The sequence below is a fragment of the Pituophis catenifer genome, unplaced genomic scaffold, assembly GCF_029215685.1.
Source record: "Pituophis catenifer annectens isolate HBS135680 unplaced genomic scaffold, rPitCat1.0.hap2 SCAF_2, whole genome shotgun sequence".
Classification (NCBI taxonomy): Eukaryota; Metazoa; Chordata; class Lepidosauria; order Squamata; family Colubridae; genus Pituophis; species Pituophis catenifer.
The window spans coordinates 182308637-182333400 of NW_027256882.1; the positions used below are offsets into that span (position 1 = coordinate 182308637).

Sequence of the window (24764 nt, forward strand, 5' to 3'; positions counted from 1 at the left end):
AAATTTCCAGATTACCGTATTTTTCGGTGTATAAGATGCACTTTCCCCTCCTCCCAAAAGTGGGTAGAAATGTCTGTGCGTCTTATACAGCGAATATTGCGAAGCCACACACACCCCCGCTGCCGCCCCCGCCCCCCCAGCTGGCCACTGCCTCCCAGCAATTTGCCTCTTTGCAGCAAACAGCCTGATCAGCTTCAGCACAGCCTGATTTAGCATGAGCAGCTGATTGGCGGTTGGATCTGCCTCCCGGAATACTGCCTATCAGCTGTTCCAGGCTGCAGGGATCGCCACTACCCATCGCCGCTGTTGCCACCCATCACCACTGCTGCCTATCTCCACCTCTGTGTGCCCCATTTTCGGCCTCCATGCATCTCGTTTTCGGCCTCTGTGCACCCTGTTTTCAGCCTGTTCCAGGCGGCGGGGATTGCCGCCGCTGCCACCTATCCCTGCCACCTGGAACAGGCCGAAAATGGGACTGTACGGAGGCCAAAAATGGGGTGCGCGGAGGTGGCAATAGGCGGCAGTGATCCCCGCAGTCTGAAATAACTGATAGGTGTTATTCCGGGAGGCCAATCCAACCGCCAATCAGCTGCTCATGCTAAATAAGGCTGTGCTGAAGCAGACCAAGCTGTTTGCTGTTTGCTGCAAGGAGGCAAATTGCTGGGAGGCAGAGGCAGATTTTTTTTTCTTTTTTTCCTCCCAAAAAGCTAGGTGCGTCTTATAATCCGGAGCGTCTTATAATCCATTAAGTGGCAGGAATAGCCAACACCCGAGAAGACAAGCTCAGGATCCAAAAAGATCTTGAAAGATTTGAACAATCCAACAAAATGAATTTTAATGTGAAGAAAAGCACAATTTTACATTTAGACATGAAAAATCAAAGCTATATGTACAGATTAGGCGAGATCTGGCTCAAAACCGTAACTGTGAGAGGGAGTCCTAATGGATGATCACTTGAATATGAGCTAGCAGTGTGTGGCAGCAGCCGAAAAACCTAATACAATCCTGGGTTGTGTAAAGCCTCTGATGATTGTGCGGCTCAGCTGGGATCATCAAAGGCTTTTAAAAGAAAAAAACCCTTTTTTTCTTTTAAATGCCTTTGACGATCCAAGCTGAGTTGCCTGGTTGTCAGAGGCATTTAAAAGAAAAAAAGTCTCCACCGATCAGGCAACTCAGCTGGGATCGTCAGAGCTTTTTGAAAGCATTTTTATACAACCTCTTCGCCGAAGAGGTTGTAGAAAAAATGGTTTTAAAAGTAAAAAAAAAAATTGGCCACACCCACCCAGCCACATTACCCACCACCACCAAGCCACGCCCACAGAACCAGTTCTAACAAATGAGTCACCACTGGCTCATTCCATACATCTTGTATACAATTTGCTAATTGTCTATAACTTCAGTCTGCAGTCCTTAATGGTGCTTTTTAAATTGGAGAAAGCACCATCTGTTTCTGAGAAAAGTATGATTCTCTTTGGACCTGCGCATTTGCATACTGCTCCATAAGGCTAGAAAGGTAGTTCTCTGACTTTTCCGATTGTAGGGTTGTTCCATGTGGTTATTTGAGGGGAAAGGGCAGACTGGAATACCCTTTTTTATATTCCATCAAAAGAGCCCTCGGGCCAAAATCCTCAAAACTGAAGAATCGGCAAGAATCACTCTTCCTGTTGTCACTTAATGGTCTGTGCTCATAACAATTCCACACTGGGGAAACATTTCCACACTAGTGAACCTTTTAGGTCAGGAACTTGCTGTTCTTTCTACCCTTAGCCTTTGATAATGCACCGGAAGCAACCCATTTCCAATTTGCTGTCCTCTTTTCCCTCATTTAAATGCTCCATTAAGCTTTCAATCTCTTTAAATTTTAATTAGAGTCAAATGCCAACCCTTACGTACACCAGGGCCATCATGGAAATGCTGTCCTCAACCAGAGATGAGCCTAAAAGGAGTCCATAGGTCAGAGCCCTACAGAGTAAGCACAGGTCTCCACAGTAACAGTGAATCTTTGGGGTGCAGGAACAAATCTCAGGAGAATCAGGAAGGAGTCTAGTCTCCAAGGCTGGGCAGCAGAAGGGGGACTGTTCTTCCATAGCCTTTCTGTGCCTGTGCTTTGTAGGTGGCCTTATCTCACTTAATTCATTATTATTGTTGTCATGTTTTCTCAGAGACTCAGAGCATTTGTTCATGCTTGAAACCGTGAACAAATAGAATTGCTTTAGACCAGGGGTGTCCAACTGGATTTCTTTGAGAGCTGGATAAGCATTGTAGTCCTCTGTGGGCCAGCGGAGGTGGGGGGAGGGTGGGGAGGAGATGGGATGGATGCCTCCTGCAGCACCCTGCTGGCCAAAACAGGGCATGGGGAGGGGTCACGTGTGGCTCCCTCTGCCCCATTTTCAGCTTGAACAGCCTCCTGCAGCACTCTCCTGGCCCAAAATGGGCCATGTGGAGGCCTCCCAAGGCCCCTGCATGGCCCATTTTCGGCCTCTCTGGCCTCCAGCAACACTCTGCCAGCCAAAAACGGGCCTCTCTGCTGAGGCCTTGGCAGAGTGCTGCAGGAGGCCGGGGAGGTGGTACCGGGGTGGGTGGGGCCGCATGCGGCCCGTTTTGGCCGGCAGAGATACTGCAGGCTGATCTTTGATATTTCCAGGCTAGTTCCGCAGGCCAGATTTAAGCACCCTGCAGACCGAATTTGGCCTGAAAGCCTTGAGTTTGACACCCTTGCTTTAGACTATAGATTTCCCCTGGAGGGATTTTTGAATTTTTGAGATTGAATGAGGTTGGGCATACTTTGCATCTGTTAGCCACACGTCAATCTGAAAAATGGAAAGACTCTTGTATCAATGCAGCAAGAGCTATGCTGAGCTAAGGGTGCTGTTTGATAGGTTGATTGATTATAACAGTAGGCAAGATGGGAGGTCACAGAGAGAAATTTCTGATGATAATGAAAAAAAGATGATAGATGAAATTGATTTTAAGGCTTGACAAAACAAGTAGTTAGATAAGGAACTCTATATTTGTCTGAAAGGGGAAGTCATTTAATTGATCAATTTCCTTTTCTGTTTCTGTCTTTCTAAGGACACAGCTGGGCAAGAGCGGTATCGAACCATCACAACAGCCTACTACAGGGGAGCAATGGGTTTTTTACTCATGTATGATATTTCCAACCAGGAGTCTTTCAATGCTGTACAAGACTGGTAAGGTTTGCTGTGCAGAATCCTGAGCTGGAACAGGGACTTTTTCTGTCAAGGGGGTGATTTCCAGTTATGGACTAGGAAAACAGACTTTGAAATGTGCTCAGTTGGTAATGTATTATTTACAGGTGCAACATTCTTGCTATTTAGGAACTTGCTGAGGCCAGAATTTCTTACCAGTATATTAAGGGGCCAAAGCTGAGTTAGAGAGCGTGTCTCATGTGCACAGCAACTTATTAGCATCTCCAATTAAAGGATTTTGACAACAGGGCTGGGAAATATCAGGGCCCAAAATAACACTGCCAGTCAGAACAGGTGACATTGTATGGCTTTATCAACTGACTCATTATAAAGCAATGTATACATGCCTCCATTGTACAAGTAAGCCTCAACTTATGACTAGTAATTTAACAACTGTTCAGAGTTATGACAGATTCAGAGAGAGAGTTTTACAGCCTGTAAAGCACTTCTGGCTATTGTACAATATTGTGCTGTCCCCCAACCCCCGTGCAGTCACATGACTGCATTTTAGGCACTTGGTAACTGGCTCACATTTAAAACTGGTTGCAGTGTTCTGCAGTCACATGCCCATGATTTACAGTGTTTTTACTGGTTTCTGGCAACAAATGCCCATTTGAGAGAAGAGTTTTACACTTGCCTGAATAAGTAAGAACAGAACAAAACAGAGCTGGAAGGGACCTTGGAGGTCTTCTAGTCCAGCCCCCTGCTCAAGCAGGAGAACCTATACCTATTTCAGATAAGTGACTGTCTAGTCTTTTCTTAAAAACCTCCAATGATGGAGCGGCCACGATTTCTGAAGGCAAGCTGTTCCATTGGTTAATTGTCCTCACTGCTAGGAAGTTTCTCTTTAATTAAAAACAATCATAAAATCAGGTCTGGTCACATGGATGTCTCAACTTATGACAGTCACAACTTATGACCAAAATTCCAGTCCCAATTGCAGTCATAAGTCAAGAATTACCTGATGTGCTAGTGTTCTATGTTACTGGAAGAGTCTGTTGCTTGGACATAGTTTCAAGATCCTTGAAATATCTAAGAATCTGATATGCCACAAATATCTGTCATGAATATAGAACAGGATATTGGATTATCCTGTTCTCACACTCCAACTATGAGGCTTTCCTGCTGTACAATTTATGCTTAACAGAATAACAAGAGTTGGAAGAGACCTTGGAGGTCTTCTAATCCAACCCCCTGCTCAAGCAGGAGACCCTATACCTATTTCAGATAAGTGACTGTCTAGTCTTTTCTTAAAAACCTCCAGTGATGGAGCGGCCACAACTTCTGGAGACAAACCGTTCCACTGGTTAATTGTTCCCACTGTCAGGAAATTTCTCCTTACTTCTAGATTGGTTCTCTTCTTGATTAGTTTTCATTCATTGCTTCTTGTTCTGTCTTCTGGTGCTTTGGAGAATAGGTTGACCCCTCTCTTCTTTGGGGCAGCCCCTCAAATATTGGAACACTGCTGTCATGTCACCCTTAGTCCTTCTTTTCACTAGACTAGACAAACCCAATTCCTGCAACCATTCTTCATATGTTTAGCCTTGAGGCCCTCAATCATCTTTATTGCTCTTTTCTGCACTCCTTCTAGAGTCTCTGTATCTTTTTTATAATATGGTGACCAAATATGCTTACTATGCCTTATAGTAGAAAAGAGCCTTTTTGTGAAAATGACCACAGATGCTTAAGCAAATCTGCAGGCAGAAGCTTAAACATGTTAATTTGATGCAGATAATCTTCATGGAACATTTAGCATACTGTGAGCCAATCTCATGCTAGCAAAAATACTAAATAGACAGTAAATTGTTGGGATGGATTATAGATGAAAAATGGCATTCTATACTACACCATCTTTCTCTCTGCTTTTCACTAAAAACTGTCTCTCAATTAGTCTTAAGTCTCAATTAGTAGATTAAGAGGCTTGTATTTAGAAGTTACCAACCTTTTCTGTTTTACAATATGGACATGGATCTTTTAGGCACTGAATGCTTTGATGCAAGTTTATCTCACATTAGTCTTTGAGAAAGTCTCTTTGTCCAAATTAGCTGAGAAAATTGTTACATGACTGCAAATATTCCAAAATACAGTATTTCAGAAAAAAGAAACCCCACATTTTTGGTGATGCCTGATCCATGAAAGTTCAACAGTACCAGTATCAGTACTAGACTACTAGCGTTTACACTGATATAAAACTCTTGGTTGCTTTTAGCTGTATTGCATAGGTTTCTAAAATTTCTAACACAATGGACTGAGACACTCAAGCTGGTTTATTCATCCAAACCAAGAAACAAGTGCTGAATGATGTAGGTACTATATCCCCTCCAGTATACAGTATACATATATCTGCTCCAGTTCCAGCAGTTCCTTAGTCCTAATTTAGATTATGGATTTCACTGTGTCAGTTTGGCAAGTTATCTTGCAATTTAGAAACTTAGGAAACATCTTGAAAAAGAACAGAAGCCAATTCTCAGTGGTTTCCAGCAAAAAGCAATAAATACCAATCAAATCCCCTTCCCCAAATATATCAAACATAAAAAGGCCATATCCTAAAACAACAACTAATGTTAAAATGGTTCAATACAAAATTATGATTTTAGCCTTAAAAGATCAATAGCAGTTAAAAACGTATCTTCTGTGGAGGATAAGCTAATGTAGAAGTCAGACTAAGTTTCTCCTAAATCATGAAAAAGCAGCAGACTGAAGAGCCAAGGAAGGGAATTCCACAGCTCTTATGGATTCCGAATGAGCCACTTTACAGAGGAGGAGTGGAAAGCTGATGAGGCCAAGCCATTTGGGTATTTAGATGTAATAACATATACTTTAAATTGGAAATTTCTTGGAGCCAATGCAACTTAATCAGAAGAGGTGCCATGTTCTGGCTGCTATTTTTTAACCTATTACAATGTCTGGGAATTCTTACACAGGCTAGAAGAAAATAACCAGGAGACAAAGAACACCCAGATGATCTCTCTTTAGGAAGGGATAAAATTGATAAGTCATAAGTGGAAAATGACAATGACTGTTCTCAGCTTGGCATTCTGGATAGCACAGGTTCCTACCCTAAACCCACAACCTGGTCCTTCCAGAAACAATATCCAGAGCAGGAATAATCCTTGTCGATTGATTGAGATTTCCCCCAAAATTCCGACTTGTCTGGATTCAGGTTTTGTTTTGTTTTGTTTGCCTGTTCCAATTTAGACATCTTTGGTCAAGTGAATCCCAAGGCTGTACCCATTTTTAAAAAAAGAGATTAAGGAAGGTATTCATGATTTTGATTCTCTCCATCCCAACCAATACCAGCCTAGAGACAAATAATGGCTCAAATGCATTCAAGCACTCTGTTCCTAGTTCCAAGGAGCATAAGGTCAGACTGATCTAACAACACAGGCCCAGCAGGTTTGTTAGCTTCCTCCTAAAGCTTACTCGGCAAGGGGCTGACTATCCAACAATGACTATGAGCAACTTTGTGAAGAAATCCATAACACTTTCCCATTTAGTGATAGTGATTCAAGATGCATCAGCCCCTCCAGAACAGCTCCCTTAAGTGACTATCACCAGACTCAATGGATTCAGGGATCTCTTTCCCTGATATAGCTTAGCTTTTTCAAGGAATGTTTAAGCTGTACTTAGTCATATTTGCTTTTAGATATGACCCAGCCATTCTAGAAGTCTATCAAAGCCAGGGATAGTTGGTAATTTCAGATAGTCACCATGGGCTCCTCTGCTGAAAGGCTTGGCATATTAACCAGCTTTCAGAGCACTGACTTCTGGAACTTAATCCAATCTGGAAAACATCTGATCAGATAGTGATTGCTCCATGACAAAGGAGTCACGACAGGGTCTCCCAATCACAGATTGGTACCTGCAGCCTGGCCCAAGATGTGTCTGTTTGATGAGTGATATTTATTTATTTAAATTTATATGCAACCTGATTCCCAATGACATCAGGATTGGTACACAGAGAGAAGCAGCAGAGAGGTGATACGATCCCAGACTTCAGCCCCCCACCCATACTAGACAGTGACTAAGACCTTGGCCAAACTGCCCATCAGATCCTTAGGGAAAACCCTAAGCATGCTGACTAGGCACTTTGGGAGCTGACGTCCATGCAACCTAAAGTTGCTGAGGTTGCAGAACACTGCTCTACTCTCCACACTGGGCCTCAGTGAAAAACTGGCCCTACCTGTCTGGGCTACCCTTGCCAGGTGTCCACTATTTGAGCGGACAGTCCGCTTTTTTCACATTATGTTCACTATTTTTTTTCACAAAATAGTGGACATTTTTTTTATTTAAAAGCTTTATGATGAAATGGTATGTAATCTAAAGCTGCACAGTCTAAGAGAATAAGGATAGGAGAATCACGTTTTGTCTTTTTTTTCATAAGTTAGAATGAGACAGATTGAATATCCATTGAACTCGATTCTCCGAAAAAATTAATGATGAGATTAAAATAAAAATATATTATAAAATTATGTACAGTTCACATTTTTAAAATGTATTGTAGCTTGTGTCAACTGACCTAAAATGGCGTTGAGTAATGAGAGTGACAGCGGTGAGAATTCAAATTCTTTAAAACGAAAGAGAGGAGTGTGCAAATACATCAAAGACTGGGAAGCTACTTTTACATGGATTACCAACAACGAAACCGACAGAACAAATACGACGGCCTACTGTAAATTGTGTCAGAAATCATTCACAATTGAATATAATGATATAAAAGCTATCACACAGCATGCAAGCACAGAAAATCATTTAGATAAGGAGAAAATAGCTTCCAGCAACAAGCGAATCAATTCGTTTTTCATTGTTAAAGACTCCTCTTTCAGTGAGAAAGTGACTGTAGCTGAAATGGCTGAAACTTACCATGGGATCAAACACCATATTTCTTTCCTGGCTCAAGATTGCGGTATTAAGTTAATGAAGCAAATTTTTGATGATTCAGAAATTGTAAAAATGATGTCTTATGGAAGAACCAAATCATCAGCTATTGTCAATGAGGTTTTGTATCCTTTTTCTATTGAGTTGTTCTCAATGATCTTAAAACTGGAATTCCATTTTCTCTCTCCACTGACGCATCAAACAAGGGAAATCACAAAATGTATCCCATTGTTGCATAATATTTTACTTGTGAAGAAGGACTGTGTGTGAAAATTTTAGACTTTTATGAGGATTCTTTCGAAGATTCTACATCAATAAAAAATCAGCTGTGTCGAGTTCTTAGTGATAACGAATTGGAAATAAATAATGTTTCAGCTTACTCAGCAGATAATGCATCGGTCAATTATGGAATGAACAAATCTGTTTACCAAAAATTATTGCTGGAAAATGACAATATTGTAGCTGCTCATTGCAATAATCACATTTTACACAACAGCGCAAAAAATGCATTAAAGCCAGTGATGGGATTCAATTTTTTTAACAACAGGTTCAGTGGGCGTGGCTTAGTTGGGGGTGTGGCTTGGCAATCATGTGACTGGGTGGGCGTGGCTAGCTGGTCACGTGACTGTGTAAGCATGGCTAGCTGGTCATGTGACTGTGTAGGCGTGGCTAGCTGGTCATGTGACCGGGTGGGCATGGCTATGTGCATAGGGACTACTCAGAGGGCTGAAAAAAGTCATTTCTGACTGGGCCTCGCACTTTTGACCGGTCCTCACACTTATGACCATCCTCACATTTATGCCCGTGCAGCTTTCTTTTTTTTTTTATTGAAAAAGTTTTAAAAAAAAACAAACATATTTTCCCCACAACCCCCCATCACCCCCCACAACCCCCCCTCCCCCTCCCCGACTTCCCAGAGCAGAACACAAGGTATTTCTATTGATCTCTAACAATAATCTAAATTGCATAACCAATCATTAAACTAACATCCCTAAAAAAAAAATTCTTAACCCCCCATATATAAAATCCCATTTCTTAAACATAATACTTCTAATGTCACTTATATAACGCTTATACAAATAAAAGAAATCATTCATAAGCTATTTGATATTTTTTGGTCTGATACTTATTTTGTATATAATCAATCCATCTTCTCCAGTCCTGTATGTACCTTTCTTGTGTGTGATCCTTCAGATATGCTGAAATTTTAGCCATTTCAGCTAAATTAGTTACTTTCAGTATCCATTCACCAATAGTAGGCAAAAAGTCCTTCTTCCAGTATTGTGCCACCAACAATCTTGCTGCTGTTATCAAGTTCAAAATCAATTTAGTCTCTGCAACTGTACAGTCCGTAGTTATACCCAATAAGAACAACTGTGGAGTAAATTTCAGTCTCTTTTTGAGAATATTCTGGATCACCCACCAAATCTTTATCCAAAATGCTTTGATTTTTCTACAAGTCCACCATATATGATAATAAGTTGCATCATCACAGTCACATCTCCAACATTTAGCTTGCACATTAGAATACATACATGATAATTTTTTAGGATCTAAATGCCATCTATAAAACATTTTATAAAAATTTTCTCTTAAATTTTGTGCTTGTGTAAACTTCACATTTCTAATCCAAATCTTTTCCCAAGTTTCCATCATTACTGGCTCTTGAAAATTTTGTGCCCATTTAATCATACAGTCTTTAACCAATTCTGTCTCAGAATCTATTTCCAATAAAGCATTATACAACCTTTTAATATGCATTTGTTTTTGATCTCTAATTTGTTTTACCAAATTCTCTTCATTTTGCACAAAGCCAGTTTTTTGATCTTCCTTCCATCTAGCTTGAAGTTGACCATACTGAAACCATGTATAAATTATACCTTCTTCTCTCAGTGTATCTAAAGATTTCAAATACATTGCCCCCCTTTCCATAATAAGAAGCTCTTTATAAGTAATCACCTCCTGTTTTTGTTCTATACTTATATTTTCTATTGCATGTCTGGGATTTGCCCATAAAGGTATCTTATAATTTAACTTATATTGATATTTTTTCCAAACCCTTAACAAAGCATTTCTTAATATATGAACCTTAAATACTTTATCCACTTTTTTGTCATATAACAAATAGGCATGCCATCCATATAACAAATCATAACCTTCTAAATTCAAAATTCTCCTCTCAGTTAAATTAAACCAATCACTGATTTGTGATAAAACCGCTGCTTCATAATATAATCTTAAATTAGGCATTTTAAGACCCCCTCTTTCACGTGTATCTTGTATAATTTTCATTTTTATTCTGGGTTTTTTCCCTGCCCAAATAAAAGTATTAACACCTTTCTGCCATTCTCTCAGATTTTCATCTTTCTTAAGCACAGGTATCATTTGGAACAGAAATAAAAATCTAGGTAAAACATTCATTTTAATTGCAGCAATTCTTCCCAATAAAGACAACTGTAATTTTTTCCAATTTTCCATATCCTTCTGTACCTTCTGCCAAAGTACCTCATAATTATTTTTGTATAATTTTGTATTTGAAGCTGCTATGTATACCCCTAGATATTTAACCTTTTTAACTATTTCAAAATCTGTTAATCTTGCTAATTTGTCTCTTTCAAATGTAGTCATATTTTTAACTATCATCTTTGTCTTATGTGAATTAACTTTAAATCCTGATACCTTCCCATATTGATTAATTATATCCAATATGTATGGAGCCGACTCTGTAGGTTGAGATAAGGTAATAACCAAATCATCTGCAAAGGCTCTTAATCTATAATCTTGTTGTCTAATTACAATACCCTTCAGTTTTTGTGAATCACGTATCTTATTCAGTAATACCTCCAAAGTCAGAATAAATAATAATGGGGACAGAGGACACCCCTGTCTTGTTCCTTTCTCAATTTTAAAAGCCTCTGTTAAACCTCCATTAACTATGATTTGTGCTGATTGCTGCTGGTATATCGCTCTAATTGATTGTGTAAAATATTCCCCAAAGCGCATTTTCTCTATTATCTTAAACAAAAATTGCCAGTTCAAACGATCAAATGCCTTCTCTGCATCCAAGAATATAAACGCTGCAGGGACTTGGTTATTTTTTTCCAAATATTCCAATAAGTTTACAATTTGTCTAACATTGTATCTCATTTGTCTACCTTTTATAAACCCTGATTGATCACTGTGAATTATTTGTTGCATAACTGGCATTAGTCTATTGGCTAATATTTTAGCAAAAATCTTATAATCAGTATTCAGAAGTGAAATTGGCCTAAAATTCTCCGGTTTAATGGAATTTCGATCCTCCTTTGGAATTAATGAAACAAAGGCTGTTTTCCAAGAGGGTGGTACTCCTCCTCCTAATTGTATCTTATTAAATAAATTTTTTAGTGGTTCTAACATTTCGGATTGTAAGTGTTTATAATAAACAGCTGTTAGTCCATCTGTTCCCGGAGCCTTACCTATTTTTAATTGTTTAATTGCTCCAACAATTTCCTCAGAAGTTATTGGCTGATTCAATCTATCTCTCTGTTCCAACGTTAATTCAGGAATCTCCATCTTTAGATATCTATCAATATCAACATCTCGAATTGCATCTTTGGCATATAGTTTTGTGTAAAACTCCAAAAAAGCCTTTTTTATTAAATTCTGTTGATAAATCTCTTTACCTCTAAATTCTATTTTATCTATAATACGTGATTTCTGTTTTTTCCTCATCGTGTAAGCCAACCATCTCCCAGGTTTATTAGCATTGCAAAATGTGTTATGTCTGGCATATTGTATGCTAGTTGCTACTTGCCCCGCCATTAACATATTAAATTGCTGTCTTAAAATATTAATCATATCTTTTGCCTTTTTATCTCCTGGATTAATTATAAGTAATTGTTCTTTCTTTTTAATTTCCTCCTCTATCTCTTTCCGTCTATTTTGTTGTTTTAATCTATGTTTATTATTCAAAAAGATTAATGTTCCTCTCATATAAGCCTTACACGCATCCCATACCATCTCCATCGATGTTCCTTTATTCATATTATTAATAAAAAATTCTTTCATTTGTTTTTTAAGCTCACACAGATTGTCTTCATATCTAAATAAATTCTCATTTAGCCTCCAAGACCTCCTTTCCCCTCTCTCCTGCTCTAATTCCACCCAAACTGGGCTATGATCAGTTAAAGTTCTTGGACATATCTTCGTACTCTTCACCCTAGAAAAAAGATCGTTTGTAATTAATATAAAGTCAATCCTCGAAAAAGATTGGTGCCTGTCTGAGAAAAAAGTAAAATCACTCTCCAATACGTTCCTTTCTCTCCAAACGTCTCTAAGCTCCATATCCTCCAAAATATCAAAAAAAGATTTAGGCAACTTAGCACGCATGGAGATCTTGGAAAGACTTTTTTTATCTTTCTGGGTATCTAATACCCCATTCCAATCACCCATTAAAAATAAGGATCTATAGTCCCATTGTAGTATTTTAGTATGTAAAAGTTTGTAAAATTTATCTTGTTGTTGATTAGGTGCATATACTCCAATTACAAGCAGCTTCCCACTCTGTGTTATTAATTCAATTGCGATATATCTACCTTGAGTATCAGCCTCAATTAAATTGGCCACTAAGCCTCTTTTAACATATATTACTAGGCCGTTTTTCTTTTCTGGTGCTGATGCCACAAAATGTGTACCTAATTTCGAATTTATCAGGTACTTTTGATCTGAAGATTTAATATGCGTTTCTTGCAAACAAATAACATCGTTCTGAAATTGCTTCAAATAATGAAATATTTTCTTTCTTTTTTGTGGAGAATTTAAACCGTTAACATTCCAAGATAGAAATTTATTTGCCATCTCTGGGCGTTCCAAGCTTCGAGAGCATCAGCTGAACCTCCTCCGCCATTTTAGACTTCGGCCTAGCTCCTCCCACAGCTTGCGTTTTTTGGGCTTGTTGAGTTGGATCTTGAGGCTGTTGCGCCATATGTTGTTTATAGGTAGCCCTTGTCAGTCGTTGATCTTTTGGCAGCTGAATCATCGTTAATGACTCCAAAGTTGGTGGTGAACCCCCAGTCAGTAATGGATCTTCTTCCAGAATAGCTCCTCCAGCTAATACTTGAGCATAGGTTTGTGGTTGCCCTCCATCTTTCTCTTGTTGAGTAATTTCCAATTGCTTTCTAGCACCCCCTGGTGAGGGTGGCCTTCCAGCCTTTAAAACATTGGCATAAAAATCTTTTGCTTTTCCAACTGTGTTTAAACGATGTCTTTGCCCAGCGTATGGCACTATTATCCCAAATGGGACATCCCATCTGTACTGAATTTGCTGGTTTCTTAGTTCGTTCACCAAAAAGCCAAACTGCTTTCTATCTCTTAACATTTTAGGAGGAAGCTCTTTCAGGACCACCAGCTCTTGTCCTTCCACTTTAATCTTATTTCTATAAGACGCTTGCAAAATATCATTTCTAACTCTCCTTGTTGTAAAATAGATCACCACATCTCTTGGTAGCTGCTTTTGTTTTGCCAGCCAGGAGTTGACCCTGTAAATTTTGTCCATTTGAATTGCCACATCTGCTGGCCTTTCTGGAATCAGCTCTGCTAAAGCATTGGAACAAACATCTTTTAAATTTTCACCACTCTTTTCTTTCAAACCTCTCAGCCTCAGGGCAAATTCCATTGACCTGTACTGTAACATAACCATCTCGTCATCCACTTTCTCTGTCTGTATCATAACCTCTCCCAGTTTAGTTGCAATCTCCAAATTAGCATCATCAATTTCCCGCACTCTCTCCTCAATCTTTAACATGTGAGTAGCCAGTCCTGAAACTGCAAAGACAATATCATCTCTTATTTCATCATGTTTTTCCTCCACCACACTTGTAAGTTTCTTTAACTCCTCTGAAAATCCTTTCATCATTTCTGTCTGATTATTCAGGGCACCCATTATAAATTCTTTAAGGTCTTGTGACTGTGTATCAGCCGGAAGTTGTTGTTTTTGAGTCACTACAGGGGAACCTCCTCCCCCTTTAGAAGTTGGTGGCTTTAGTTGTTTAGCAGCCATTTTATTTAAAAAAAAGTTTTCCTTTTACAGCCAGAAAATCTTGTAAACAGTCTTAGAAAGTATATTCCAAAGTTTTTCCAAAATAAACAATCCTCTCTTCAAACTATACTCAAAGCCCAGTAGTTTTCTCTTCAGGCAGAGGGCTATTAACAAACAGTTTCCTTTTAACTTTCACTTTCCCTTCCGCCCATAACAAAGGCTTCCTCCCAGCCTCCAGCTCCAGAGAGCTCCGTTTGCAACAATGTATTCACAGAGTTAAGTTCTGTTTCTCTTAAAAAGCTTGCACTCTTGCTTCCGCTCTGTCTGCCTTGTTGAAAATCATTAAAACTCACTGTTTGCCGGCAGAATTGGACACAGACGTCTTGCTCTGAAGACAGAGGCACCAGCGATCCGGAGCGATGGGAGGGGTGAACTGGGGAGCTCTCACCCTCCGAGTCCCTGGAGTTAATCCAGTGACTATCGGGGAGCTCTACCCACCCCCTCCGGCTCTCCTCTCCTTCTTTGCCCGAAGGAGAGTTTTTTCAAACCGCCGGACAGCTGTTTAGCGCTGTCAGGGCGGTTTTTACAGATCGGGTGGCTGGCGGTCTATGGAGACCGTCCTCGACGTCTGCGGAGCCACCGGAAGTCGGCAAATCACCCGTGCAGCTTTCTTAACAACCGTGTCACTCATTTCACAACTGCTTCTCTTCAGCATGGTGACAAGATAGGCAAAAACGTAAAATGTGAGGACAGTCGTAAGTTTGAGGACTGGTCAAAAGTGCGAGGACCAGTCAAAAATAACTTTTTCAGCCCTCTGAGTAGTCCATATGCACAAAAGAACTACCCAGAGGGCTGAAAAAAGTGATTTCTGACAGGTCCTCGCACTTTTGACCGGTCTTCGCACTTATGACTGGTCATCATTTATGCCCATTGTAGCATTCTTAACAACCATGTCACTCATTTCACAACTGCTTCTCTTCACCATGGTGACAAGATAGGGCAAAAACGTAAAATGTGAGGACAGTTGTAAGTTCGAGGACTGGTCAAAAGTGCAAGGACCAGTCAGAAATAACTTTTTCAGCTCTCTGAGTAGACCATATGCATAAAAGGATACAGCAATAGAGAGGGATGAAGGAAGGGAAGGGAAATTAGAATAGGAGTGAGGGTAAGAGAGGGAGGAAGAGAGGAGGAGAAGGAGAAAGGAAGAGGAAGTAGGGAGGAGAAGAAGAGGGGGAGGAAGAGAAAGTAAGAAGGAAAGAAAAGAGAGAGGTGGTAGGTTTGAGGAGAAAGATTGCTGTACAATAAAAAAGATGAAAGGGAAGAAAGCCAACCCCAAACAAATATAAAGATATTAAGATAAAGAATGAATTGTTAAACTTTAAAGAATAAAAGAGAACAAATATGAATAAATAACAATAATTAGAAACACACATACAATGTATTTTCTTTGAACAGAGTATTTGCCCGGTTCACAAATTTAAACTGTGTTTAGTCATTTCAATTAAATTTACAATTTCTATATTTCCTTTTTGCCATATTTATTCCTCATCTATTTTTGTAAAAAACCAATATTACCCTTCATTCTCATCTCTAATCTTAATCAAATTCAATTTTTCCCTTCTATTCTATATTATACCCCTTCCCATTGTCATATATTTTTATATCCATCCTCACATTGGTTAATTATGTAATATTAGTTGTTTAATATAAATTCAACATTTTAATATAAATCAATTAGTTATATAACTACCTTTTTTGTATATTAATCAATATGAACATGAATATTCCAATTATTTCCATGCAATCCAATTTCTTACAAATCAATTAATTATATTTACCAATAATAATAAACCAAATAATTTCCCCCATATATTCCTCCAAACCACAACTTAACCATTTCTGCTTTCAACACAATATACAATTAATAGTATCTCAATTATTACAATTCCCTAGTTAAATAGAGCTTTTTTTCTTTTGTGTTTTAAAATCTCCTCTTTTTCCCTAAATTTCCCGTTGTTTGCACCTACCTTTTTTGGTGAGGAAAAAGAAAAGAAATCTGCCTGCCTAATTTTCCAACCTTGCAGCAACAGCAAAGCAGTTTCAGTTTCATTTCTCAGCATAGCTAGGGGGGAAAAAATTGCTCCAGGACTCTTTGCAAAGAAGCAGCAGAGCCCTGAGCAAAAAAGGCTGAGACAAATCAGCTGAGAGTCGGGAGCTGATCTAATCAAGGGCTAATTAGCCTATGCTGAAGCTCCGTGGGCCAATAAAATTTCAAAAAAACACCGAACCATTTGTTAAATTGCTGGCTTGTCCCGCCCCTCGCCCACCACTATTTATTGGCAATAAATAGTGGTGCGGAGGGGCGGGGCAAGCCAGCAATTTAACAAACGGTTCGGCTGCACCACTGGCTCTAGGGCGGCCCTTTGAAGCCCCGCAGCAAGAATTTGAAGTTTTTTTTCCTCTAGCCATCAGCTGGGACTCCGGAGGCAGCAATAGATTGGGAGTGGGCGGGGTAAGCGAACGGCCGGCGATCCAACAGAGCAGAGAGTGAGGGTGAGTGAAGGCATGGAAGCTGCTTTCTCCATCCTGCTCTTTTGCGTCCGGAGTCGGTGGGGAACCACGTGGCAGCCCACGTGGATCCCAGGCAGCGGAACTCAGGCTAGGGAAGGGGTGGGCAATTGTGGCTCTTTTACAACCTGTGGCCTTCAACTCCCAGAATTCCTGAGACAGCCAAGCTTCCTTCCAGGAATTCTGGAAGTTGAAGTCCACAGGTTGTAAAAGAGCCACAATTGCCTACCCCTGGCTACGGTAGGCTGGCGCCGCGTGGGTGGGAGGGGGGGGCGGGGTGAGGGGCGGGCGAGCCAGCAATTTAACAAACGGTTCGGTGTGCTGCGGGGCCAATAAATTACAAAAAAACACCGAACTGTTTGTTAAATTGCTGGCTTGCTCGCCCCATTTATTGGAATAAATAGTAGTGCGGAGGGGCGGGACAAGGGGCGGGGCGAGCCAACAATTTAACAAAGGGTTCGGCCGAACCCCCTGGAACCCCCAGAATCCCATCACTGATTAAAGCAGTTATCTTTTGATATTGAAAATGTAGTGCTGAAGATTTTTGCCAAATTTTCAAATTCTGCGAAGAAACGAGAAGAGTTGAAATCATTTTTTGAGTTTTGCGAGTCAGAATTCCATGAAGTTTTGCGCCATGTTCCAACACGTTGGTTAAGTTTGTTTAAAGCAGTCGAAAGACTTCTTTTAAACTGGATACCTTTAAAATCGTATTTTATTTCTCTTGGATCTGATGAGTGCCATAAGGTTATCTGGAACCTTATTTCGGATCAGGAAAATGAACTCGCAAAGGACGATGAACCAACAATTTCAGAATTGTATTTATATTTCACGCACTTCTTCATGTCAATAATGCAAGACACCCTACTGAAGCTGGAAAGCAAGAAAATTCTTGCATGTGATCTTCACATTATCATGTGTAAGCTGCGTGATTCTTTGCAAAAAAAAAATACGATGAGCAGTTTTTTGGAATGAAAGTTTTATTTGCCTTATGTAAAAAACATTTGCCTGAGAATGCCGTGCAAAAGTTCAAGAAAGAAGCCATCAACATGTATCAAAGAGCCATTGCGTACCTAGAAAAGTGGTATAATTTCACCGATTCAGTATATGAGACGCTAAGTTGTTTCAATCTAATTGATCGCAATAATCCTCCAACTTTAGAAAAAATGACGAACATCTGGTTATTATCACCATGGCGAGAAGAACTTCCACCCAACACTCTCTTCGATGAAATTTCTGTCTTAGAAGAAGTTTATGTTCATCTGCAGGGCTATTCATCCCTTGATAAGTGGACGTACTTTTTCAAGAAAGAGCCAGCTCCGAGTTTACTGAAACTGTTCCAGTATTGTGCATCAATTCCAGTATCAAATGCAAAAGTTAAACAAATTTTCAGCGTCATGGGAAATTTGTGGACTGACGAACGTAACCGACTGCTTGTACCATCAGTTCGAAGTGAACTTTGTATATTTTTTAATATTTCTCAATGTTGTACTTAAATTAAAGAATTATTCGTTAAACACAAAGAATTGATCAAAGCTGCGCAGTCAAATAAAAAATACACACGACAGCAAAGTAAAATGTAATTTAATTTTTTACATATTATTATAATATATTTGATGTTTTGAATTTTAAGTAAAGTTTTGAAGTGATTATTTTAATACGTGTTAAAATGTTTGTAAGAAAATATATAATTTAATTGTAAATTTTATTTTTTTACTACTTTTTACCCTCCCCCCCCCGCTTGTCCACTATTTTTTGGAAGTAGACCTGGCAACCCTAGTCTGGGCATGTCTCCTGAAATGACTGTCACTGGTCCCAGAATATTCCCCCCCAATAATTTGCTGATCTGTCTCCTGAATACATAATTCATAAATAAGCTGAAGGTCCACCCACTAATAATCTCCTCAATATCTAACAATACCAAAATAAACTAAATAAAAATGCACACCTGCTAACTGAATTCCAAGCTCTTCCTTTTTCATATAATAATAAACCACATTCCCCAACCACCCATCAAACACTTCAAAACAGAACAAGAACAGCCACAATTCTTCTGCAAACTACTCCACCAACCAGAAATGGTTTGCAACAATGACAAGAATATGTCCAGTCATTGCTTACACAACTTACTCTAACAAAACACAACTTTCCAAAAATTCTTTAAACTCCAAATTATGACTCTGTTTTAGAAGTCATTCCATTTCTTCTCTTTTTAGAAGTTGTCCTTTCTGTCATATTACCTTCCTATCCACCACCATCTTCCTCAGCTATCTGATCCTTGGAGGCTCCACACTTTTCTCTCCCTAGTCCACTACAGTTCTAAAAAGAGCTTCCAGAATTATTGTAACTTATACACTCAAAAGTTCATCTTAAAAAGCTGTGTGACACTGGCAATTGGATGCTGTTTTCTACTGACTGGTAGTTTCTGCTGTGAGGCATACCATCATTTGATGAGACCAGTGGCGATGATTGCAGAAAAAGTTAAGAGAGTTATTCAGAGAGTTGGTTTATTCAGACCTTCCTGTCTGAATAAACCAAGTGATAGATTTGTATTGGTATCTCATTCTGGGTGTGTGCAGACAATAAGGATTCTGATTTCCCATTCCCCATTCCTGTCAATTAGGGAAAGTGGGGAGAGCAACCACCATTCAAATCAACATAGTTCTTTTTTTTGAAAAGGTGGAAATAATTCTGTATATGAACTGATGAAATGAGGATAATTCTTCTGCCTTGTGACTGTCACTAACTGTTCTTTTTAGGTAACTGTGAAATTACAAACCCCATAGCAAATCCATTCCAGAATTTTTCTATATCCTTCTCTTAGGGCAACTCAGATCAAGACTTACTCCTGGGATAATGCTCAAGTGATTCTGGTTGGGAACAAGTGTGACCTGGAGGATAATCGAGTAATACCCACTGAAGATGGCAAGAGACTTGCTGATGAACTAGGTTTGTTTTGTCTCTTATATGGGAACACCTCCAGATTAGATTGCTCTCAATCTCATACCCAACAAAACAAGAAATGCCTCCCGCTCTTTTTCCCCTCCCACCTTTGGGCTTCTTCTTCTTTTTTTCTTTAACATTTCTTCTCCTTCCAGGTTTAGAATTCTTTGAAGCCAGTGCCAAGGATAATATCAATGTCAAGCAGGTCTTTGAGCGCTTGGTGGACATAATCTGTGAGAAGATGAATGAGAGCCTGGATGCAAGCTCTGGCATGAACAGCACCAATCACAAGAACACTGCCCTGAAGGAAGCATCAGCTTCACAGTCCAACAGTTGTTCCTGCTAGACAGAACTTTGCTGACCACTGAGACCTGCAGTGCCTCGCTGCCCTAAATAAATGAGGAGGAAGGTTCAGCAGATTGCACATCTCCTTTGATGGCTGGTTGGCACATCTCTGTGTTTGCCTCTGACTGTGCCTGTTTGGCCTCTGACAGCATGCATCAGTTGCCTCCCCTCCTTTTCTCTGCAGCATGATTGGCCTTTTCTGGCAAAGGAGTATGATTTCTTTTGCATATATGCACTTCAGTTTACACTCCCAATAACAACATGTCTTTGCAACCCAGATAAATTGGGCCTCTCTCTGGCACTGTGCCCAACTTTGTCCCCACTCTTTTCAAGATTCTAGTGCCAGTTCTTTGATTTGATTGCTCTCACTTAGTGACTAGGAATTGAACGATTTGTTTCATATGAAACCTGGATCTGCATAAGCATGCTTCCTTCCCATCTTGCCTTTTCCCAGTTTAAATCCTGCATCAGTTTAACTACTCCATGCATTTGATTAAGTGAGCTGCAGTTCACAAAATTTTATGCCTTTTAATAAAAAGTTTTTTTATTGGAAAGGGGCTATGTTATTCCTTTGGATTTTCTGCCAAATTCAGCCTTCTGCAATTTTCTCTATCTAAAAAATAAATCCCATGGCACTTTGAAGTTGGATATCCTCATTCAGCCAGCCCTTAAGAACTAGATGTAGGTGAGAGAAATATGTGTGGAGAATTCTGACAATAGGTTTTTCTCTTCAGAACTGTTTACCATAAGATGGATCATGCTTAATCAGAGAGCATCCACTGATCCAATCTCTTGGGTGTATAGAAATATCAAAAGGAGGGGGAGCAAGCAACCTTTTAGGCCTGGGAGACCAACTTGCTCTTTCTCTATGTCTGGCTAATAAGGCTGCATTGTCATCAGATAAGGCAAGGCTGAAATCTAACTCCACCAGTGGGAAATGTTTAGAGCAATGAAGCTTTTAAGTGGCACTGTCCTGTTTTAAGGTTCACCAAATCTTGAGTTTAACATAGAACATAGAATCATAGGGCTGAAAGGGGCTTTGGTGGTTTTCTAATCCAACTCTCTGCTCAAGGCAGGAGCCTTATGCCATCCCAGTCAAATGGTTGATGGTTAATCCCTTAAAACGCCTCCCAATTAAAAAGTGTTTAAACGTTTTGGCTATAAATGAGATATTAGAGGCACACATGTCACCTTTGGATTGTCTATCACTGTCAAGCATCCATTGCCAACCACAAAGATATCAAAATGTGTATTGTGATATCATGACACAAGCTCTACCCTTTTGTATTTCTGTTTGATATTGCAGACCGTAGTAAGAGCCGGAGTTTACATCACTACATATGGGTGCATTTTTGGTCACTTGCCTCCCTTTCCCCTCCTACAGATGAACCTTGTGTTTTTCTATTGCCTCTCAAATTGAAGAGACATCCCAAATTCCCATTGACATAGTTCAAAAAGGCCCTTAACAAAGTGTCTCACAAAGCATCAAGGGAATTGACATTTGTATCTTCCAGAATAATGTTTTTAAGACTCCACTGGCTGTGAAACTTAATTTGTGCATTCGGTCTGTAATAGAGTTCACATTCCAGCTTTTAGACTCAGATATTTCTCTCCCCATCAGGCTGGCTGTTGTCATTAGAGCTTCCTTACACACAACAATCAAGAATCTTTATATTGTATTCCTGTGGAACATTCGGAGATACGGTAGTTTATTGAGGAGAGGGAACATAATGTATGGACAATCATAATGCACAGTTGTCACAATTGCAAGCAGTAAAGTTGGACTAAATTTTTGTTCACTTCTCTGGCTCTAGTTTTAGGTCTTCAGACTTGGTGGTTGAGGGAAGAGAGGAGAGAATTGTTGTTATGTAAACTCAACTGAAGTGAAACAGGATCCTTCTCTGGACTTTCATACATATGGAACTGCCATTTCTAAGATGGGTGGTGACAGGAAATTATGGTATTATACATATTCCAGTTGCAATGTATGGCTTTGAAAGTTGGACCATAAAAAAGGCTGAGCGTCAAAGAATTGAGGCCTTTGAACTATGGTACTGGAGAAGACTTCTGTGAGTCCCTTGGACTGCAAGGTGAACAAACAAGTCAGTCCTAGAGGAGATCAACCCTTTAGAAGGGTCTTTAGAATGCTAGATCTTGAAAATGAAACTCAAATACTTTAGCCACCTAATGAGAAGGAAGGACTCACTGGAGAAGAGACTAATGCTGGGAAAGATTGAGGGCAAAAGAAGAAGGGGACGACAGAAAACGAGGTGGCTGGATGGAGTCACTGAAGCAGTTGGCGTGAACTTAAATGGACTCCAGAGGATGGTAGAGGACAGGAAGGCCTGGAGGAACGTCCATGGAGTTGCAATGGGTCAGACATGACTTCGCAACTAACAACAACAACAACAACAACAACAACAACAACAACAACATATTCTCTCAAATGCATGTTGTTTCAAACATGCCCACTTTGTCTTATTGCTTTGTGATAACAAACAACTTTGAACTGGGCTAATGTAGATAATAATAATAATAATAATAATAATAATAATAATAATAATAATAATAATAATAATAATAATAATAATAATAATAATTTTATTTTTATACCGCCCTTCTCCCGAAGGACTCAGGGCAGTGTACAGCCTATTTAAAAACAGAATAAACATCAATTTAAAATAATTTAAAAATATTAAATAAATTTGGCTTAATTTAAAACCCCAAAAATCTTTTCAATTTATAAATGGCTAATCTGTGGCATGTAATGATAGGCAAACTTCCTTCAGCTACAGAATGGATTACGATACTTTGAAATGTCCAAAATTGAGAAATAGCTTGGTTTATCTTAGAACCATCTGTATTTGGATTTCACTCCCCCTCCATCTCCTGAGAGAAAACCCTCTGTCCTATCATACAGTATATTCCCACAAGCACCTTCAGCTGCCATTTTCTAGATTTTTACCCAATATTTTGCATCTCCAGCTTCAGACATTGCTTTAAGAAGATATGTAGATGGAAGTAAAATTAAGATTGCGTGACAGCTTCCCCAGTACCTGGATGAAACGACGTATCTGGATCCGTTCCAGTCGGGTTTCAGGCCTGGGTACAGCACGGAAATGGCATTGGTCGCGTTGGTTGATGATCTCTGGAGGGCTCGGGACAGGGGTTGCTCCTCTGTCCTGGTCCTGTTAGATCTCTCAGCGGCTTTTGATACCATCGATCATGGTATCATGCTGCACCGGTTGGAAGAATTGGGGGTGGGGGGCACCGTACTATGGTGGTTCTCCTCCTTTCTCTCCAACCGGTTGCAGTCTGTGTTGACGGGGGCAGAGTTCAACCCCAAGGCCCCTCGTGGGGTGCCACAACGATCGGTCCTCTCGCCCCTTTTGTTCAACATTTATGTAAAGCCGCTGGGCGAGATCATCTGTGGTTTTGGAGTGAAGTGCCACCAGTACACTGATGACACCCAGCTGTACATCTCCACCCCGGACCACCCCAACGATGCCCTTGAAGTGATGTCCCGGTGCCTAGAGGCTGTACAGATCTGGAAGGGGAGAAACAGGCTCAGGCTCAACCCATCCAAGACTAAGTGGCTGTGGTTTCCGACCCGATATAGTCAGCTGGTGCCATCGCTGACTATTGGGGGCGAATCATTGGCCCCCACGGAAAGGGCTCGCAACTTGGGCGTCCTCCTGGATTCACGGCTGTCTTTAGAAGAGCATTTGATGGCCGTGACCGGGAGGATTTTTCATCAGGTTCACCCTTTCTAGATTGGGACTCCCTACGCACAGTAACTCATGCCCTCGTCACCTCCCGTCTGGACTATTGTAACACTCTCTACATGGGGCTCCCCTTGAGGAGCATTTGGAGGCTCCAACTGGTGCAGAATGCGGCCGCGCGGGTGGTTATGGGAGCGACGTGGCATTCCCATGTAACAGCTCTCCTGCGTGAGCTGCACTGGCTCCCGGTGGTCTTCTGGGTGCGCTTCAAGGTTTTGGTTATCACCTTTAGAGCGCTCTATGGCTTAGGACCTGGTTATTTACGGGACCGCCTGCTACCACCAATAGCCTCCCACCAGCCAGTACGCTCCCATAGAGAGGGGCTCCTCCAGGTGCCGTCAGCCAAACAATGTCGACTGGCGGCCCCTAGGGGGAGAGCCTTCTCTGTGGGGGCACCTACGATCTGGAACGAGCTCTCCCTGGAGATACGGAGGATCCCGGATCTGTGCATTTTCTGTCGTGCGCTCAAGATTTTCTTATTTCATCAAGCTGGCCTGGCCTAAATCTTTTCCCCTTTTAAATGTAAATTTTAATTTGTTTTTAAATTATTGGGTATTTTAAATTTGTCTCAGCCAAATTATTTAATTCGTTTTTATTCTATTTTAAATCTTTTGTATTTATGTGTTTTATTCTGTGGCTGTTCACCGCCCTGAATCCTTCGGGAGTAGGGCGGTATATAAATCCAATTTTAAAAAAAAGATTAATCTTAAAGCCCCGCCCCCCCAACTTGTTTCTTGCTGCAAGAGAGTAGCGTAGCTACCTTATGAAGAATATAAAAATATAACATACTAAGTGGTGGGTTTCAAAAAATTTTACTACCGGTTCTGTGGGTGTGGCTTGTTGGGCATGGCATGGCTTGTTGGGTGTGGCTTGCTGGGCGTGGCAGGGGAAGATACTGTAAAATCTCCATTCCCACCCTTCTCCAGGGGAAGGATACTGTAAAACCTCCATTCCCTCCCCATTCCAGGGGAAGGTAACTGCAAAATCCCCATTTCCTCCTGATCAGCTGGGACTCAGGAGGCA

At 40.3% G+C, this 24764-nt stretch overlaps 1 protein-coding gene across 2 annotated transcripts in view; it reads left to right on the forward strand.

The window, feature by feature from the left end:
- The window catches only part of RAB3D (RAB3D, member RAS oncogene family), a 51845-nt gene extending 31332 nt beyond the window's left edge, over positions 1-20513 (forward strand). For both annotated transcript variants that reach the window (XM_070935275.1, XM_070935274.1), the window contains 3 exons: positions 3073-3191; positions 19496-19620; positions 19770-20513. In XM_070935275.1, the coding sequence (XP_070791376.1) occupies positions 3073-3191; positions 19496-19620; positions 19770-19960 (435 nt within the window). In that variant the 3' untranslated portion in view covers positions 19961-20513. The remainder of the gene's footprint in view (positions 1-3072; positions 3192-19495; positions 19621-19769) is intronic.
- Positions 20514-24764: the final 4251 nt, after the last annotated feature.